Consider the following 18,873-nt stretch of genomic DNA (forward strand, 5'->3'; position numbering starts at 1 on the left):
TCGATTTTCCAGCATCTTCAATCAGATTTTACCTTGACCTAAATTTTATACCCTTTATCCTGTATCTGTACACTGTGGATGCTTTGATTATAATCATGTACAGTTTAGTTTAGTTTACGGTCATGTGTACACGAGGTACAGTGACAAGCTTATGTTGTATGCTATCTAGTCAGTGGAAGGATTATACATTATTATAATCAAACCATCCATAGTGTTCAGATACAGGATTAAGGGAATATCCTGTATTCCTTTAGTACAAGATAATGTCCAGTAAAGTCCGATTGAAGATAGTCCGAGGGTTTCCAATGACTTTGATGGCGGCTCAGGATGATCATAGTTTTTTCGCTGACTGGATAGCACGCAACGCTAAGACTTTTCACTGTACCTCTGTACTCGTGACAATAATGGCAAACTAAACTGAGCCCACTGTCCACTTTAACCCATTGCTTGCCCTGACCCATGGTGTCCATGGAGAGTGTCCTCCGATCCTCCTGGGGACTGAGGGCATTTTGATTGAACGTAACAGAAAATGCATAGGAAGCAACTGCAGATGCTGGCTAACGATGAAGATAGACACAAAACGCTGGAGTAACTCAGCGGGACAGGCAGCATCTCTGGAGAAGGAATGGGTGACGTTTCGGGTCTTCTGAAGAAGGATCCCGACCTGAAACGTCACCCATTCCTTCTCTCTAGAGATGCTGCCTGTCCCGCTGAGTTAATCCAGCATCTTGTGTCTACCTTCAACAGAAAATGCACATTATTTTGGTAAAACATAAAACACATGGAAACTGCAGGCATGTGCAGAGATCAAGGATTAGAGCTCTGATCTTTGCTCCTCCAGTAGCTGCACCCTTGTACCTCCACTTCTGGGAATGAGGGTGCCAACTTGAGTTTGGAGTTTAAGGCCTGAGCAGTGCCCAAAGCATGGAAACACGCCCTTTGGCCCAACTCAGCCCATTCATTTTAAAGCCAGTGAAAATTTAATCCACCCAATAACAAATAACTCCACGTTTTTTAAATACGGTATTTATTTAGATATATACAATTCACACGTTAATCAAATGTTTAAAAAATCATTTTACATATAGTAATATACCTCTGGTTTTAAAAATAACACTGTGCACATTTCTATTGCATACCAGCCACAGGTGGAGAAATGGGTCCCGTGCTGGTTTAATGGAGGGGGCACAGTGCAGAAAGGACAGGGTGGAGAGCAAGGATGTGGGAGAGAGGGAAGGAGAGAGAGAAGGGGGTGTGAGAGGGAGAAAACAAGAGAGAATGGGGGAGAGAGGGGCAAGGGAGAGAAGGGGATGAGTGAGGGAGGTAATGAGAGAGAGAAGGGGGTGTGAGAGGAGAGAAAGACGGGGGTGAGAGAGGGAATGAGAGAGAGAAGGTGAGAGAGCAAACAAGAGAGAAGAGGATGACAGAGAGAACGAGAGAGAGAGAAGGGGATGATATAGAGAACGAGAGAGAGAAGGGGGGTTAGAGAGGAAACAAGAAAGGAGGAATGAGCAATAGAAGGAAAAGGAGAAAGAGAGCACAGTCCAGTTTCTAGAGGCAGAATATAAAAGACACAGTCCAGTCAAGAAGACGAGAAAGAGAACTTGATTGCTTTGGGCAAAATACAAATATTAAATAATTGCAGCCGACCTTATTATTTAGCAGATCAGATCGTTGATTAAATGTTTTAATTACACCATGGTTAGATCCTGACTTTGCGCGATCGAGTAACCTGGGTGAAATCAAGTCAGCAGTCATGTTACATGCCTCCTGTTATTTATTTCCATTGCATTAGTTCTTCAGATATTATTTGTGGTTGGACAGAGGCGAGGTGTCACTGGGGTGCGTGTCCACTGATGGCACCTCTCAGTGACATGCACACCAGCATCATTCATGCACCTCCTGTTGATGCACAGTGTCCGCTGTGCAAGTTGGTGTGAGAGAGGGTTCTTCATTGTGTACTAACAACACTGGCAACGTTTTTAAAAATCATAGAGTTTGTTGTTTGGCTTCAGAATTTTCAATCACTCAACTCCATGAGCAAAACGCAGCCACAAGGTCATGAGCTGGAAGTCATTGAACCACACAAGGCAAATGATGGTGATCGGGGAGGGAGTATTAACCCAACATCAGCACCCAGGCCCTTTGAGGCTGCAAGGACTGCAGGGATTTGTCATTGAGCCCAAGGTATGTGTGGACTTGTGTCGGAAGGAACTGCAGATGCTGGTTTAAACCGAAGACAGACACAAAATGTCGGAGTAACTCAGCGGGACAGGCAGCATCTCTGGAGAGAAGGACGGGGTGACGTTTCGGGTCGAGACACATTTGCACTTTAGACTGTTTTGACTGTTTCACTGTTCCTTTTATAAATCATGTTTCTCGGGGTATCTAAATCTAAATTTTATTAGTTGTTTAAGTTATGACATCGGATGGAAGCTGCATACCAAATCTCGTTGCACATATGTGCAATGACAATAAAAGGTATTATTATTATTATTCAGACTCAGTCTGTGATCAGCCATGATCACAGTGAATGGCGGTGCTGGTTCGAAGGGCCGGATAGCCTACTCCTGCACCTCTTGTCTATTCCTTCTCTTCAGTGATGCTGTCTGTCCTGCTGAGTTACTCCAGCATTTTGTGTCTCTCTTTGGCATGTGTGGGCTTGCTCTGATGTTTTGTTTAGTTTAGAGATACAGGATGTGAAACGGGATCAAGGCAGCAGCCATTGCAGACCTTGGGAAAGATGAACACAAAGTATTCTGATATGCTGCAGCAATAAATGAATTATCTAGGGATTAAACAGATAGGTGAAATGAGATAGGACCAGAGTTAAAACAAGTGCCCCAGCCCAAAGCGATGGACAGTGAGTTGGGAAATGGATGTTTGAGATACAGTGTGGAAACAGGACCTTCAACCCACTGAGTCTGGGCTGAGCAATACTCTAGCACTATTCTACACACTAGGGACAATTAACAGCGGCCAATTAACCTACAAACCTGTAGGCCTTTGGAGTGTGGGAGGAAACCGGAGCACCCGGAGAAAAGCCACACGGTCACGGGGAGTAGGTACAAACTTTACACCCGTAGTCAGGATTGAACCCGGGTCTCTGGCGCCGTGAGGCAGCAACTCTACCGCTGCACCACCCAGATCAATGCCCATCACGGCAAGTAAATAGGAAGGGAAAAAAGGACATCAGCTGTTATTGCAACAAGTACAAAAGTAGACACACTTTTTATATAAATATATTCATGAGACGACAAACAACAACGGCAAATGCTGGAAACACTCAGCAGGTCGGGCAGCATTTGTGGAAAGGGGAAGAGAGCTGATCATTCAAGTCAAAGATCCGTCAAGAGTATGGGGACAGAGGGAGAAAAGTTAGTTACGTTTTTAGTGCGAGATAAATCTTGAAAAAAGACACAAAGTGCTGGAGTAATTCAGCGGGTCAGGCACCGACCATGAATATGGGACATTTCGGGTCTGGTCTGGAGAAGAGTTCCAACCTGAAACGTCACCAATCCCTGTTCCCCATAAGAGCTGCCTGGCCCGCTGAGTTACTCCAGCACTTTGTGCTTTTTGTTGTAAACAAGCATCTGCAGTTCCTTGTGTCTCAGTTAAATCTAACTTTCGTTTTCTGTATTTCAATTCTAACAAAGGGCCTTCTATCTCTCTCTGCAGAAGCTGCCTGGCCCGCTGAGTGTTTCCAGCAGTTTCTGTTTTTATTAAAGATTTCGAGCACCTGCATTTTGTTTTTTGCTTTTCATTGGTGAGACCAAGGAGGGAATACGCCATATAGTTTTGGTCGCCTTCTCTAAGAAGAGACGTACTTGCACTGGAGACAGCTCAAGGAAAGTCGATTAGGTCGATTACTGGGACAAACAGGTTGTCTGATAAAGTACGAGCAGCTTGAATCTACAACCACTGGAGTTTATGAATATTATAGCTAATATTATTCCGAGGACATTTGACAGGTTGGAGGCTGAGAGGATATTACACTGCGAGGAGAAATCTAGAACTATTTATTTTCAATTATAAAGAATCCCACATTTCAGATGGAGATGAGGAGGAAAACCTTCCCTCAGGATTATGACTCTGCAATTCTCTATCCTAAAGAGCTGCGGAGGCCGAGTCATTCACAGGTTGGGACTGGCAAACGTTTGAACTGTAGGGAGTCAGATATGAGGATCACATAGGATGGTGGGGCAGAGACCAAGAGCAAACTAACCATGATCGTATGGAATAACAGAGCAGATTCCATGGCCAACTGGCCCGCTCTCGTTCTTATTTCTTGTTCTTAGACACAGGCACCAAATCCGTGTAGCAGAGCTGGAGTTGAGATCTTTGTGAAGCTTGATTGATTGAATTGATTAATAGATTGATTGATTGATCGACACAGATTGGGAACAGTCCTTTCGACCCACTGAATCCACACTGACCATCGACCCCCCCCCCCCCCCCCCGTTCACAATAGTTCTGTATTATCCCACTCCCTGCATAATATTGCAGAGACCAATTAACCTACTAACCCGCACGTCTTTCGGAAATGGAGGAAACCCACGCGGTCACACGGGGAGCGTGGAAACCCCACACAGCCAGCACCCGAGGTCAGGATCGAACCTGGGCTCTCTAGTGCTAAGAGGCAGCGGCTCCACCAGTGCCGCATGTGATCGGAGGATCTTCTGAAGACTGTCTCATAGATGGCAGGCGACAGGCGGGAAGTGGGGAGGATCCCTCCTGCCCGGTAAACGTCCACTCCCTACGACAGTGCCGGCTCACCACTTAGTACTCCACCCCATAGCGGTCGAAGTTGCGAAGGATGATGTTGAGCTGCAGGTGGACCTTGCCCATGGCCACAGTGTGCAGTCGGTAGCGGTCGGCCCCGGTGTGGATCAGGTCGCTGTGTTTCAGCTGGGGGCCGCCGCCAACAAACATCTGGGACAGCTGCTCCTGCCAGGTGCCCAGAGGCCGCCAGGTGACGCAGTCCATCTGGTGGAAGCCTGGACTGCTGGGGATGTGGCAGAAACCGTAGCCGTAGAGCTCGCTCCGGCCAAAGGAGTCCTGGTGCCAGACCTGCAGGAAGAGTTTGGGCCAGCCTGCAGCAGGCAGAAGGGACAACGGGGTCAGATGGCTGCCCATGCCGAGGATTTCCCCCCCGCCCCACCCGCCCAGTTATTGTTCCCTTCCCCTCCCGACGGTACCCGAAGCACAGAACCTCAGGCACCCTCATCACGATGTATGGCGGTGAGCTATTAAACCATGAAAGGAAACAAAACAACCCGATCACTACTCTCTCCTGTATCACACCCGACACAAGAGGAGTGCACAGAAACAATAAACAATAGGTGCAGGAGTAGGCCATTCGGCCCTTCGAGCCAGCACCGCCATTCAATGTGATAATCGCTGATCATCCCTAATCAATACCCCGTTCCTGCCTTCTCCCCATATCCCCTGACTCCGCTATTTTTAAGAGCCCTCTCCAGCTCTCTCTTGAAAGCATCCAGAGAACCTGCCTCCACCGCCCTCTGAGGCAGAGAATTCCACAGACTCACCACTCTCTGTGAGAAAAAGTGTTTCCTCGTCTCCGTTCTAAATGGCTTACCCCTTATTCTTAAACTGTGGCCCCTGGTTCTAGACTCCCCCAACATTGGGAACATGTTTCCTGCCTCTAGCCTGTCCAAACCCTTAACAATCTTATATGTTTCAATGAGATACCCTCTCATCCTTCTAAACTCCAGAGTGTACAAGCCCAGCTGCTCCATTCTCTCAGCATATGACAGTCCCGCTATCCCGGGAATTAACTTTGTAAACCTACGCTGCACTCCCTCAATAGCAAGAAAACCTGGTGACTTTTGGGGCAGGGTGCAGACATGAGTCTTTAATGCTCTTTATCTCAACACTGGGATTGTATTATAGACCTCACAATAGTCAGCTTGAATTAGAGGAACAAATGTATTGGGAGATTGCAGATAGCTGTTAAAATCTTGTACTAAACGCTGCATCCTTTATCTATCCAGTGTGGACGGCTTGATTGTATTCATGCATACTGTTTTCTTTGACTAGCTAGCACACAAAAACAAAAGCTTGCCACTATATCTCGGTACCTAACAATAATATAATAAACTAAATAGAATAGTGTGTGAGAGATTTCAACTTTTCTTATATTGACTGGATCACCCAGTGTGTAAAGTGCTTGGATGGGGTGGAATTTGTTCAGTGTTCAAAATAGCTTCCTTAGTCATTATATAGAGGGCCCAGCTGGAGAAGGTGCAACACTGGTGTTTAAGAAGGAACTGCAGATGCTGGAAAATCGAAGGTAGACAAAAATGCTGGAGAAACGTTGCCTATTTCCTTCACTCCATAGATGCTGCTGCACCCGCTGAGTTTCTCCAGCATTTATGTCTAAGGTGCAACACTGGACCTCCTCTTGGGGAACGAGGTGGGGCAAGTGACTGAAGTGTCAGTGGGGAAGCGCTTTGGGACCAGTGACCATAATTTTATTAATGTTAAAGTTTTCATGGAGAAGGATTAGACTGTTTAGTTTAGAGATACAGCACGGAAACAGGCCCTTCGGCCCACTAAGTCCACGCCAGCCAGCGATCCCCACACATTAACACTAGCTTATACACTAGGGACAATTTCCAATTTTTAATTCTTCTTCTTCTTTCGTGTGGCGTGCACACCCTAAAGTTGTTGGACAACTTGTTCGATTTGATCTTCCGTTTGTGCACGTCGAGTTGATTGCATTAGTCGAAACAGGGCGGACCACGTGAAGGTTGTAATCTCCCACCCCCCCAATTTTTACTGAAGTCAATTAACCTATAAACCTGTCCCTCTTTGGAGTGTGGGAGGAAACTGGAGCATTGGAGGAAAACCCATACAGGTCACGGGGAGAACGTGCAAACTCCATAGAGACGGCACCTGTGGGCAGGATCAAACCCGGTTCTCTGGCAGTGTAAGGCAGCAGCTCTACCGCTGCATCACCATGCTGCCCCGACTGGCCCAGGGCAATGGGAATAAGGGGCCAACTACTGAGAGTTGAATAGCCTCCTTGAGTGCTCTCTGGTAATCACAGTAAATATATTACCAACGAAACTCACCTTGGAGACCTTTGGTTGCATAGTGCACATCAACAGGATGTGACCAGTAGGACATCTCCTTCATTGCTGGGTTGTCCACTTGCGTTTGCCCTTCCCTTAAGCCAGACAGGAGCTTCCAAGCACAACCTGCAGGAAGAAGGAAGTTGATCATAATTAAAGCACGCAACAGATAGAAAATGTGGATAGACACAAAATGCTGGAGTAATTCAGCGCAACAGGCAGTATCTCTGGATGGAAAGAATGGATGACGTTTCGGGTCGAGGCCCTTCTTCAGAAAATGTGGATCTAGTTATTACCACCATGTGAATTATTAAAGAAGAAACACCCAGCAAGTATCTAGGCCTTTTACTATCCTGTTAATAGAAATATAGACTCATGCAACCCAAGAACCAAGCCCTTCTCTGCAACATGCTGTCTATCAGGTAAACATCTATACATCTGCAGTTCCTTCTTCAATCAATCAATCAATCAATCAATCAATCAATCAATCAATCAATCAACCTTTATTGTCAGGGTACACAAAATTGCTGGGGAAACTCAGCGGGTGCAGCAGCATCTATGGAGCGAAGGAAATAGGCGACGTTTCGGGCCGAAACCCTTCTTCAGACTGATGGGGGGTGGGGGGGGGGAGAAAGAAGGAAAAGGGGAGGAGGAGGAGGAGGAGGAGCCCGAGGGCGGGCGGATGGGAGGGTGGGAGGAGACAGCTAGAGGGTTAAGGAAGGGGAGGAGACAGCACGGGCTAGCCAAATTGGGAGAATTCAATGTTAATGCCATAAGGATGCAAGGACCCCAGACGGAATATGAGGTGCTGTTCCTCCAATTTCCGCTGTTGCTCACTCTGGCAATGGAGGAGACCCAGGACAGAGAGGTCGGATTGGGAATGGGAATGGGAGGGGGAGTTGAAGTGCTGAGCCACCGGGAGGTCAGGTAGGTTATTGCGGACTGAGCGGAGGTGTTCGGCGAAACGATCGCCCACCCTACGCTTGGTCTCACCGATATAAATCAGCTGACATCTAGAGCAGCGGATGCAGTAGATGAGGTTGGAGGAGATACAGGTGAACCTTTGTCGCACCTGGAACGACTGCTTGGGACCTTGAATGGAGTCGAGGGGGGAGGTGAAGGGACAGGTGTTGCATTTCTTGCGGTTGCAACGGAAAGTGCCCGGGGAGGGGGTGGTGCGGGAGGGAAGGGAAGAATTGACGAGGGAGTTGCGGAGGGAGCGGTCTTTGCGGAAGGCAGACATGGGGGGAGATGGGAAGATGTGGCGAGTGGTGGGGTCACGTTGGAGGTGGCGGAAATGGCGGAGGATTGTGTGTTGTATTTGCCGGCTGGTGGGGTGAAAGGTGAGGACCAGAGGGACTCTGCCCTTGTTGCGTGTGCGGGGATGGGGAGAGAGAGCAGTGTTACGGGGTATGGATGAGACCCTGGTGTGAGCCTCATCTATGGTGGCGGAGGGGAATCCCCGTTCCCTGAAGAACGAGGACATTTCCGATGCCCTGGTATGAAATGTCTCATCCTGGGAACAGATGCGGCGTAGGCGGAGGAATTGGGAGTAGGGGATGGAGTCTTTACAGGGGGCAGGGTGGGAAGACGTGTAGTCCAGATAGCCATGTGAGTCAGTGGGTTTGTAATGTATGTCGGTCAGGAGTCTGTCCCCTGCGATGGAGATGGTGAGGTCAAGGAATGGTAGGGAAGTGTCGGAAATCGTCCAGGTGTATTGGAGTGCCGGATGGAAGTTGGTGGTGAAGTGGATGAAGTCAGTCAGTTGTGTGTAGGTGCAGGAGGTGGCACCAAAGCAGTCGTCAATGTAGCGGAGGTATAGGTCGGGGATGGGGCCCTGGTACGTCTCGAACAAGGATTGTTCAACGTGCCCGACAAAGAGGCAGGCGTAGCTGGGGCCCATGCGTGTGCCCATAGCTACGCCTTGTGTTTGGAGGAAATGGGAGGAGTCAAATGTAAAGTTATTGAGGGTGAGGACCAACTCCGCTAAGCGGAGGAGAGTGTCAGTGGCTGGGTATAGGTTGCTCCTCTGGTCGAGGAAGAACCGGAGGGCTCTGAGGCCATCCTGGTGGGGGATGGAGGTGTAGAGTGACCGGACATCCATGGTGAAGATGAGGGGGTGAGGGCCCAGAGAGTGGAATGCGTGGAGGCGGCGGAGAGTGTCTGAGGTGTCTAGAACATAGGTGGGGAGGGATTTGACCAAGGGGGATAGGATGGAGTCAAGGTATGTGGAGATGAGTTCGGTGGGGCACGAACACGCAGAGACAATGGGTCTGCCGGGAGAGCCGGGTTTGTGGATTTTGGGGAGAAGGTAAAACCGGGCCGTGCGGGGCTGGGGAACGATGAGTTTGGAGGCTTGGTCAGGTAGGGCGTGGGAATTGATGAAGTCGGTGATGGTGCTAGAAATGGTGGCCTGGTGCTCGTCAGTGGGGTCATGGTCCAAGGGTAAGTAGGAGGAGGTGTCCGAGAGTTGGCGCGTGGCCTCAGCTTTGTAGAGATCGGCGCGCCAGACTACCACGGCACCTCCCTTGTCGGCTGGTTTGATGACCCAGTCTGGGTTTTTGCGGAGTGATTCGATGGCAGTGCGTTCAGAGGGGGAAAGATTGGAGTGAGACAGGGGAGTGGAGAAGTTGAGGCGGTTGACGTCGCGGCGGCAGTTCTAAATGAAGAGTTCCAGAGCCGGGACTTTATGAGGGGGGTTCCACGAGGAGGGGGTGCGTTGGAGACGGGAAAAGGGGTCATCATTAGGGGGCGAGGACTCCTTCCCATGGAAGTGCGCTGTGAGGCGGAGACGACGGTAGAAGTAATGCAACGGTAATGCAACCTTTATTGTCATCTTGCAAGCAACAGTTGTACAGTGCAAAATGAAAAGACGTTTCCCAGGGAATACCGGAGCATCGCACATGAAATTTAAAACATTTCACACATAATAACACTAAAAAACAATCCAGTCCCTGATGGAACAGTATAAATAGTTAAAAGCAGGTAAAACAACAACGTTGAAATACAGTAAAACCAATCATAAAAATGTCCGGGGGATCTGATTTGAGTGGCCAGTGCCAGTTATTAAAGTGGCCAGTGCCAGTTATTAAAGTGTCCGTGCCAAGCCGCAGAATCAGGTGACTGTGAGTACAGAGTGACTGTTTAGCAGCCTCACAGCCTGTGGCAGGAAGCTGTTTAGCAGTCTTGTAGTCCGGGCTTTGATGCTGCGATATCTCTTGCCTGATGGCAGGAGATCCAGGTGTATGTTGAGGGGGTGCAGTTTGTCCTTAGCAATTCTCTGAGCTTTTTTTCAGACAGCGGCTCTGGAACAGTTCTTGTACCGTGGGTAGGGAGACGCCAATGATCCTCTCTGCTCCCCTCACTACCCTCTGCAGAGCCTTCCTGTCCGAGCAGTTGCAGGTGGAGTACCACGTATTTATGCAGTACGTGCTTAAACAGCCTATTACCTTCGCTCCATAGATGCTGCTGCACCCGCTGAGTTTCTCCAGCACTTTTGTCTATCTTCGATTTTCCAGCATCTGCAGTTCCTTCTTAAACACATCTATACCAATCCACTTTATCTGCTGGTCTGAGGAAGGGTCTCGACCCGAAACGTCACCCATTCCTTCTCTCTGCCTGTTCCACTGATATACTCCAGTATTTTGTGTCTATCTTAGATAAATCATAGTAGTGTCCAAACAACTCTGATTTGTATTCACAGAATATCTGGCTAACTTACTAGCTCGGCCATTTTACAGGTTATGTTTCATATTTCTTTAGAAAATGCACCAAACTAAATTGGGATGTTTTTGCTTTGGATAGGCATGTTTTCCGGAAGTGGCGGCGCTGGGAACGGCTGCGGCTCGCCTGCAGTCCGTTTGTCTTTTACTTTTTTGTGTTGGTTTTTTCGTTTTGTCTAGTTACGTTTTTGGTTTTTAGGTCGTGTTTATGTGTGGGGGGTGGGGGGGTGAAACGGGGCTTGCTGTCTCTCCCTTCGGGGGAATACGACCTTTTTGTCGTATCCCCCTTCTCTGCCTCCATCTACGCTGAGGCCTAATGGCGGAGCTGGCGACCTCGGGACTCTGGAGGCAGCTGACAGGGCTCGCCCTGAGCTCCCGTGAGGGTGGCCCAGCCCGGGGCTGGAACTGCGCTCTCGTGAGAGCGGCCTGGCAAGGGGCTGAGAGACTCTCCCGTGAGGGGCTGTGGCCCGTCGGAGTGGCCCAGCCCGAGGGAGGAACGGCACTCCCGTCGGAGTGGCCCAGCCCGAGGGAGAACGGCACTCCCGTCGGAGTGGCCCAGCCCGAGGGAGAACGGCACTCCCGTCGGAGTGGCCCAGCCCGAGGGAGGAACGGCACTCCCGTCGGAGTGGCCCAGCCCGAGGGAGAACGGCACTCCCGTCGGAGTGGCCCAGCCCGAGGGAGAACGGTACTCCCGTCGGAGTGGCCTAGCCCGAGGGAGAACGGTACTCACGTGAGGGCGATCCGGCTCGGGGCTGGAACGGTGCTCCGGTGGCTGGGACAGCGTTCTGGCGGCGGCGACCTGAGTCCTGGGTTGAGCCGCGGGCCAGCGGCTGCGTGTGCTGGACTGGAGGACGGCAGCTTCGACCACCCCCGGGCCGCGGTGTTTGAACCGGCCCGTTGCGGGGTTCGGTGAGCCGCGGGACTGTTGTGCCATCGCCCGGTGGGGAATCGCCTCAGCGCAGAGGGAGAAGAGGAGGGAAGAGACAGCAACCCTAAGATTTTTGCCTCCACCACAGTGAGGAGGTGCTTGGAGGATACACTGTGGTGGATGTTAATTTGTGTTTATTGTTGTTTATTATTGTATGATTGTATGTATGACTGCAGGCACGAAATTTCGTTCAGACCGTTAGGTCTGAATGACAATAAAGGTATTCAATTCAATTCAATTCAATTCAATTCAATTTTAGGCCAGAGGTGGAAAAGCGGAAAGTAATCAAACAAAAATTGATTCTGTGGGGCGTACAGTGGTGCAGCGCCAGAGTTGCTGCCTCACAGCGCCAGAGTTGCTGACAATCAAAGAACAACCACAGTTCAGCCACAGATCAATTCAGTAAATCTTTTCTGAACTAACAACACAGTTCCCTCCATTATTTCCTTCTTGGTGGTTGGGTGCATGGTTGCCACTGGCAAAGTATTTCAGGGGAATGTGCAGGCAGTTAGATTGGAGGAGGGTAGTTCATGAGACAGTGGGCTGCTGAGATGGGGGGAACAATGGACAAGAGGGAAGGAGCAGGGGCATGAAGCAACTCTCGCAATGTTTAAGAAACATTTAGACAGGTGCATGGACAAGTTTAAAGGAATATGGACCAAACGGTGGGACTCGTATAGATGGGACATGTTGGCCAGTGTGGGCAAGTAGGGTCGAAGGACCTGTTTCCGCGCTGTATCACTCGATGACTATGAATCTATAATACCTAGTGGAGGAATGCAAGTTTAAGGCCTTGCAGCATGCGTTATGTGATGTCAGTGAGTGCACTTCCTATGGTATTTCATTAACTGCTTTGGGATGTCCTGAGCTTGTAAAGAACCCATAAGAAATGAAATTAGTTTTCTTCTACCTTAAAAGCAAACGACAAATAAGAACTTGAAGGGTGCATTAAAGGGCATAGAAAATGGCGGCGGCGGGAATTTCAAATTAACAACGGTCCCTTACCGCGAATCGGCTTCATCTCCTTCAATTGCCGACTGCGGTATATTTTCATCCCGGACGAGGTCTTGATCTACCACCTGTCGTGGGACCACTGGAGGGTCACTCCAGTTGAGGTGGTCTGTGGTCTTTTTTGGCCGTTTTCGGCCGTTGAACGATCGTCCCCCTGCGGCCTATACAGCTAGCCGCCAGAACCGCTAGAATCCCTGCACGCTGCCCGGAGAGGACGCTGGCGTTGACTGTTCGCCGCTTCTCCGCCCGCTGTCCCCCACCCCGACGTCTGTTACCTACCTGTTAACTGTTACCTACCTACCTGCCTGTACCTGTGCCTGTGCACCATCGACGCTGGACACCTCCTGTGCCTGTTCTCCATCGATGCTGGACGCTGGATGCTGGGCACCTCCTGTGCCTGTGCACCATCGACGCTGGACGCTGGACACCTCCCTGCACCAGCTGGATCATCTCTACACCCGCACTGCTGGACAACCTCTCTGCACCTGCACTGCTGGATACTCTCTTCACCTGCACTGCTGGACAACCTCTGCACCCTCATCACTGGACTACCTCTACACCTGCTCTGCTGGACAACCTATTTGCTCCCTCAATTGCTGGACACCTCGCTGCATCTGCACTGCTGGTCAACCTCTTTGCTCCCTCACTGCTCGACACCTCGCTGCACCCGCTCTGCTGGACAACCTCTCCGCTCCCTCACCGCTGGATACTCTCTCCACCTGCACCTGCACCGCTGGACACCTCTCTGCACCCTCACCATCATGCTCAAATACTCGACTCTGCAGATGGCTGGTTTCTGCAACAACCACATCCCATCCTGCATCCAGGTCGTTAAACAGCTTGGACTTCTGCGTCGACCCCGTTACATCCACAGAGGCTCTCGGCGCAGGCGTGTTTGCTTCAACCACGGACGTTCCATTCCATCCCTCTGCTCATTACCACGCTCTGCCCCCCCTCAACCGCGTCACCCCCCACCCCAGCTGACCGCACGCACTGTCAACCGGGACAACCTCAGATTTCTCCAGCCTGCCCCCATCCCTCCACCCTCTCACAATGCCAACTTTGCCCTCCTCAACACCAGGTCGCTCAACAACAAAGCCCTTGCCCTCCATGAACTAATCATTGACAACACTCTGGACTTCCTTCTGCTCACTGAGACCTGGCAACAACCCAATGTCTTCTTCTCCCTCAATCAAACATCCCCACCTGGATTTAATTACATTTCCAAACCCCGCCCCTCCCGCCATGGAGGTGGCCTCGCTGTTATTTTTAACCAGAATTTTCGTATCACTGAACTCACCTTCCCCCCAGTAGCATCATTTGAATTCCTCGCCTTCAAAGCCCTTTCCTCCATGACAGTCATCCTCATTTACCGGCCACCTAAACCAAACCCCTCCTTCCTATCTGACTTCACTGAACTCCTCACACTTGCCTCATCCCTCTCCTCACGTCTGCTGCTACTTGGTGACTTAAATATTCACATGGACTCCCCCACCTGCAAGCTCGCATCTGAATTCGCCTTTTTACTGGACAACTTCTCTCTCACTCAGCACGTCACCTTTCCCACCCATGACAAAGGTCACATCCTTGATCTGGTCTGCTCCATAAATCAACCGGTACTCGACCTCCATCCTTGCCTCTTCCCCCTCTCTGATCATAAGCTTATACGGTTCACCATCCCTTCTCCGACACCTCGCCCCCGCTTCCTCCGAGAAATCACCTTCCGGAATCTAAAATCCATTGATCCCCTCCATCTCTCTGACCTGCTCTCCACCACTCTCCCACTGGACTCAACCCCCATCTCACCTGATGATCTCACAAACCATCTCAACTCCACCTTGTCTACCTCCCTCAACACTCTGGCCCCCCTCAAAACAAGAACCGTAACTTTCAACACATCCTCACCCTGGTACACACCTGCACTTCGTAAACTGAAACAGACTGGTCGCCAACTCGAACGACTAATAAAAAAATCATCTCTCACAGTCCACCTTGAAGCTTACAAACTCCACCTCACTGACTACAAAGATGCCCTCATTGCTGCAAAATCTGCCTACCTCTCCTCCATATTCACCGATCCCTGCCTAAACCACAGAACCCTCTTCTCCACAGTGGGCAACCTCCTCAAGCCTCGAGCCAACACTCTCCCTACCTCTACTCCGGATCTCTGCAACTCATTCCTCCACTTTTTCGCTGATAAAATCAGCACCATCTATCAATCTTTATCCCCTGTACCCGACTCCCCAGCATCTACTCCACCACCTACCACGGCCCCTCCTTTCAACATCTCCACTGACCTCCTTACCCCTCCTCCACACTGCTTCCTCTCCCAGTTTGACCTGGTCACCCCTATTGAAATCTCCAAACTCATCAGCTCTTCCAAACCCACTACCTGCTCCCTCGACCCTCTCCCCACTCCCCTGCTGAAGTCCTGCCTCCCCGTACTCTGCCCCTACCTCACTAATCTCTTCAACTCCTCATTGTCCCAAGGAATTGTCCCCTCCGCTTTCAAAACTGCTGCCGTTACACCAATCTTAAAGAAACCTGGTCTTGATCCCTCCTCTCTCATTAACTACCGCCCAATCTCAAACCTCCCCTTCCTTTCAAAAACCCTGGAGCGTATCGTTGCGTCACAACTTCATTCCCACCTCCTTGCGTATAACCTACTTGAACCCCTCCAATCTGGCTTTCGCCCCCTCCATAGCACAGAAACTGCTCTCCTCAAAGTCCTCAACGACCTCCTCACCTCTGCTGACACTGGTTCCCTCAACATCCTCATCCTCCTCGACCTGAGCGCAGCCTTCGATACAGTGAACCATAACATCCTGCTCACCAGACTCAAGGACCTCGGCATTGAAGGCTCTGCACTCAGCTGGCTCCGTTCCTACCTTTCCAACAGATCCCACTTCATCTCTCTCCACAACCACACCTCTGCTACAGCCGCAGTCACTCAAGGCGTTCCCCAAGGCTCCGTACTCGGCCCCCTCCTCTTCATCATCTACATCCTCCCCCTTGGTCAGATACTCCGCCACTTCAATCTGGACTTCCACTGTTACGCTGATGACACCCAGATTTACCTTGGCACCAAATCCCCCCACAACCCCCCCCTCTCCCATATCAACTCCTGTTTGTCAGCAATAAAAACCTGGATGCAACATAATTTCCTCAAACTCAACAGCGATAAGACAGAATTTCTCCTCATAGGCTCCAAAGCCACACTTAGCAAAATCAATAACCCCACTCTCACCATCGACGGCACCACTGTCTCCCCATCTCCCCAGGCCCGCAACCTTGGCGTGATCTTTGATTCCACCCTCTCCCTTGAGCCTCACATCCGCCATGTCATTAAAACCTCCTTCTTTCATCTCCGCAACATCGCCAAACTCAGACCCTCTCTCACACCGCCTGCTGCTGAAAGACTCATCCATGCCTTCATCTCCTCCCGACTGGACTATTGCAACTCACTTCTCCTTGGCATCAGCTCCACCTACATCAACCGACTCCAACTGGTCCAGAACGCAGCCGCCCGACTCATCACCCACACCAAATCCTGGCATCACATCACTCCAGTCCTCAAAAAACTTCACTGGCTTCCCGTCTCCCACCGGATCACCTACAAAATCCTGGTCCTCACCTACAAAGCCCTCCACCATCTGGCCCCCACATATCTCATTGACCTCCTCTCCCCCTACCAACCCTCACGGTCCCTCAGATCCACATCAGCCGGTCTCCTCTCCATCCACAAGTCCAACCTCCGCAGTTTTGGGGACAGAGCCTTCTCCAGGGCAGCTCCCAGGCTCTGGAACTCCCTCCCCCAACTGATCCGCAATTCCGTGTCCCTCCCCATCTTCCAGTCCCGCCTCAAGACCCATCTCTTCACCTCTGCCTATCCTTAGCCCCACGTCCCCGTCCCTTTTCATCTGTGCATTAATTGCCTCATGCTGTGTTTTGTATTGAATTCTGTCTTTACTTTGTGTACTAGTCATGTCTCTACTATTTATTTCATTCCCCTTACATGTTTTTCCTATACATGCTCAATTTTTGTAAGGTGTCCTTGAGACTCTTGAAAGGCGCCCATAAATAAAATGTATTATTATTATTATTATCTATAAACCTAGCTTGCATCAATGACTAGGCAACATTCCATAACATCCACAACCCCCAATGAAAGCCTCACCTGCGTGCAGTCCCCATTTGCAGAACAGACTGTGCTGAGGAAAGCCACTTGCTCCGACAATCTGCCCAATGATATGAAGCTCCGCCATCCTCCTGCACAAAACCGGACGTACCTTTAGAATGAATGAATGAATAGGTTTATTGGCCAAGTATTCACATACAAGGAATTTGCCTTGGTGCTCCGCTCGCAAGTGACAACATGACATACAGTGACAGCTAGGAATGACACATAAAACATTAAACATAAACTATAAAACATTATTAATTAATGGAGATGAGGAGGAATTTCTATAGTCAGCGTGGTGAATCTGTGGAAATCATTGCCACAGACGGTTACGGAGGCTAAGTCATTAGGAGATTGACAGATTCTTGACTAGTATGGTGTCAAACGTTATGGGGGGGAGGTAGGAGAATGGGGTTGGGAGGGAAAGATAGATCAGCTATGATTGGATGGCGGAGTAGACTCGATGGGCCGAATGACCTAATTCTGACATACAGTAACAGTTACGAATGACTCAGAAAATACTAAATATAAATAATAATTAAACAATAACGATAAATTAACGTTAAATCATAGAATAGCATCACTTCTTGTGATATGTTTGACTTTGAATGATCAGTATGTCGCTATTTCTGAGAATCTAAAAAGAAATATATAAACATTCACTCCAGCATTTGTTGTCTACCTTCGATTTTCCAGCATCTGCAGTTCCTTTTAAGCCACCTCCAATATAAATTCCATTTGGAATATTTTGGAGGACCAAGAACCTTCTTAAATCTGTAGGGGCGGGATCATGAGCTATCTGGTCCCGCCCCCGAGATGACAGACAAGTGGAGCGGCCAATGGGAGCACGCGTGTGACGCAGACTTACCGGCTGGACCAATCAGCGCGGAGGTGGGCGGGGCTGGCCAGCCGCTGGCGCCGACTTGATCCCCGACCCCTCCCCCTCTCCTTTTCTCCCTTTCCTCTTCCTCTCTTCTTCCCTTGTCCTCCCTTTTTTCCTCACTCTCACCCTTCTCTATTTCTCCCACTCTCTCTTTCTCCTGCTCTTCCCTCTCTTTTCCCCTCTTCCTTTTCTCCTCCCCCCTCTTCCCCTTCAAACTCTCTCCCCCTTCTCTCTCTCTCTCCTCCCCTTCCCCCTCTATCTCCTTCCCTCACTCTATCCTCTTCCCCTCCCTCCCTTCCCCTCCTCTCTCACTCTCTCCCCTTCCCCTCCCTCTCTCCTTCCCCCTCTCGCTCCTTCCCTCCCCTCCCTTCCCCTTCTCTCTCCTTCCCCCTCCCTCTCTCCCCTTCCCCCCCTCTCTCTCTCTCTCCCTTCCTCTCCTCTCTATACCCTCTCCCCCTCTCCCTTCCCCTCCCTCTCTCTCCCCTTCCCTCTCTTTCTCCTCTTCCCTCTCTCTCTTTCCCCCTCTCTTTCCCCTTCCCCCTCTCCCTCTCTATCCTCCCCTTCCCCCTCTCTTTCCCCTTCCTTCTCTCTCCTTCCCCCTCCTTCCCTCTCTCCCTCTCTCCTCTTCTCTTTCTCTCTCTCTCACCTCTTCCCTCTTTCTCCCCTCACGACGCCAGAAACCCGGACAACCCAACAACACCCTCCGCCATTGGCTCACGGCTCCCACGGCCTTTGCCCAATGGGACACGGTGATGGATGGTAGGCGGCGAGGCGGCGTCGGGTGTTCGCCACCTAGCGGCCGGGAGGAGGAACGTCCCGCCCCCCCGGGCTCCCATTCTGCTGCTGCTATGCTGGAGTTTACTTATTATGCACGGCTAGATCGCAAAATGCATACAGTCAGTGTGTTTTTATATCAGAGGCCCTGCTTCGGACATAATTGATAGATTGTCCCCACGCATGAGGTGGCCAATGAAGACAATCTTGGAAACATGAACTCTTCTAAAGATGAGGCAGCTGCTTTGGTAGTTTGTGGGGTGCTCTGCTCCTTCTCA

General features: G+C 50.3%; 1 protein-coding gene across 1 annotated transcript; it reads right to left on the minus strand.

The window, feature by feature from the left end:
* Positions 1-3,184: 3,184 nt before the first annotated feature.
* b9d2 (B9 domain containing 2) lies at positions 3,185-17,991 on the minus strand. Its single transcript, XM_033014266.1, has 4 exons — positions 17,807-17,991; positions 16,936-17,047; positions 7,098-7,223; positions 3,185-5,093 (listed from the first exon to the last, which is right to left on the minus strand). The coding sequence occupies exons 2-4, from the start codon at positions 17,021-17,023 to the stop codon at positions 4,780-4,782; spliced, it is 528 nt and encodes a 175-aa protein (XP_032870157.1). The 5' UTR covers positions 17,024-17,047; positions 17,807-17,991; the 3' UTR covers positions 3,185-4,779.
* Between the last annotated feature and the right edge of the window lie 882 nt (positions 17,992-18,873).

Source organism: Amblyraja radiata, chromosome 41 (assembly GCF_010909765.2).
Source record: "Amblyraja radiata isolate CabotCenter1 chromosome 41, sAmbRad1.1.pri, whole genome shotgun sequence".
In the NCBI taxonomy this organism is placed as follows: domain Eukaryota; kingdom Metazoa; phylum Chordata; class Chondrichthyes; order Rajiformes; family Rajidae; genus Amblyraja; species Amblyraja radiata.

Coding starts and splice junctions, on each gene's coding strand:
- b9d2 (XM_033014266.1), bottom strand. CDS start 17,023: ATGGCGGAGCTTCATATCATTGGGCAGATTGTCGGAGCAAGTGGCTTT. Junction 7,224..16,935: donor CAAATGGGGACTGCACGCAG/GTGAGGCTTTCA, acceptor TTCTTCCTGCAG/GTTGTGCTTGGAAGCTCCTG. Junction 5,094..7,097: donor TGCAACCAAAGGTCTCCAAG/GTGAGTTTCGTT, acceptor TGCCTGCTGCAG/GCTGGCCCAAACTCTTCCTG.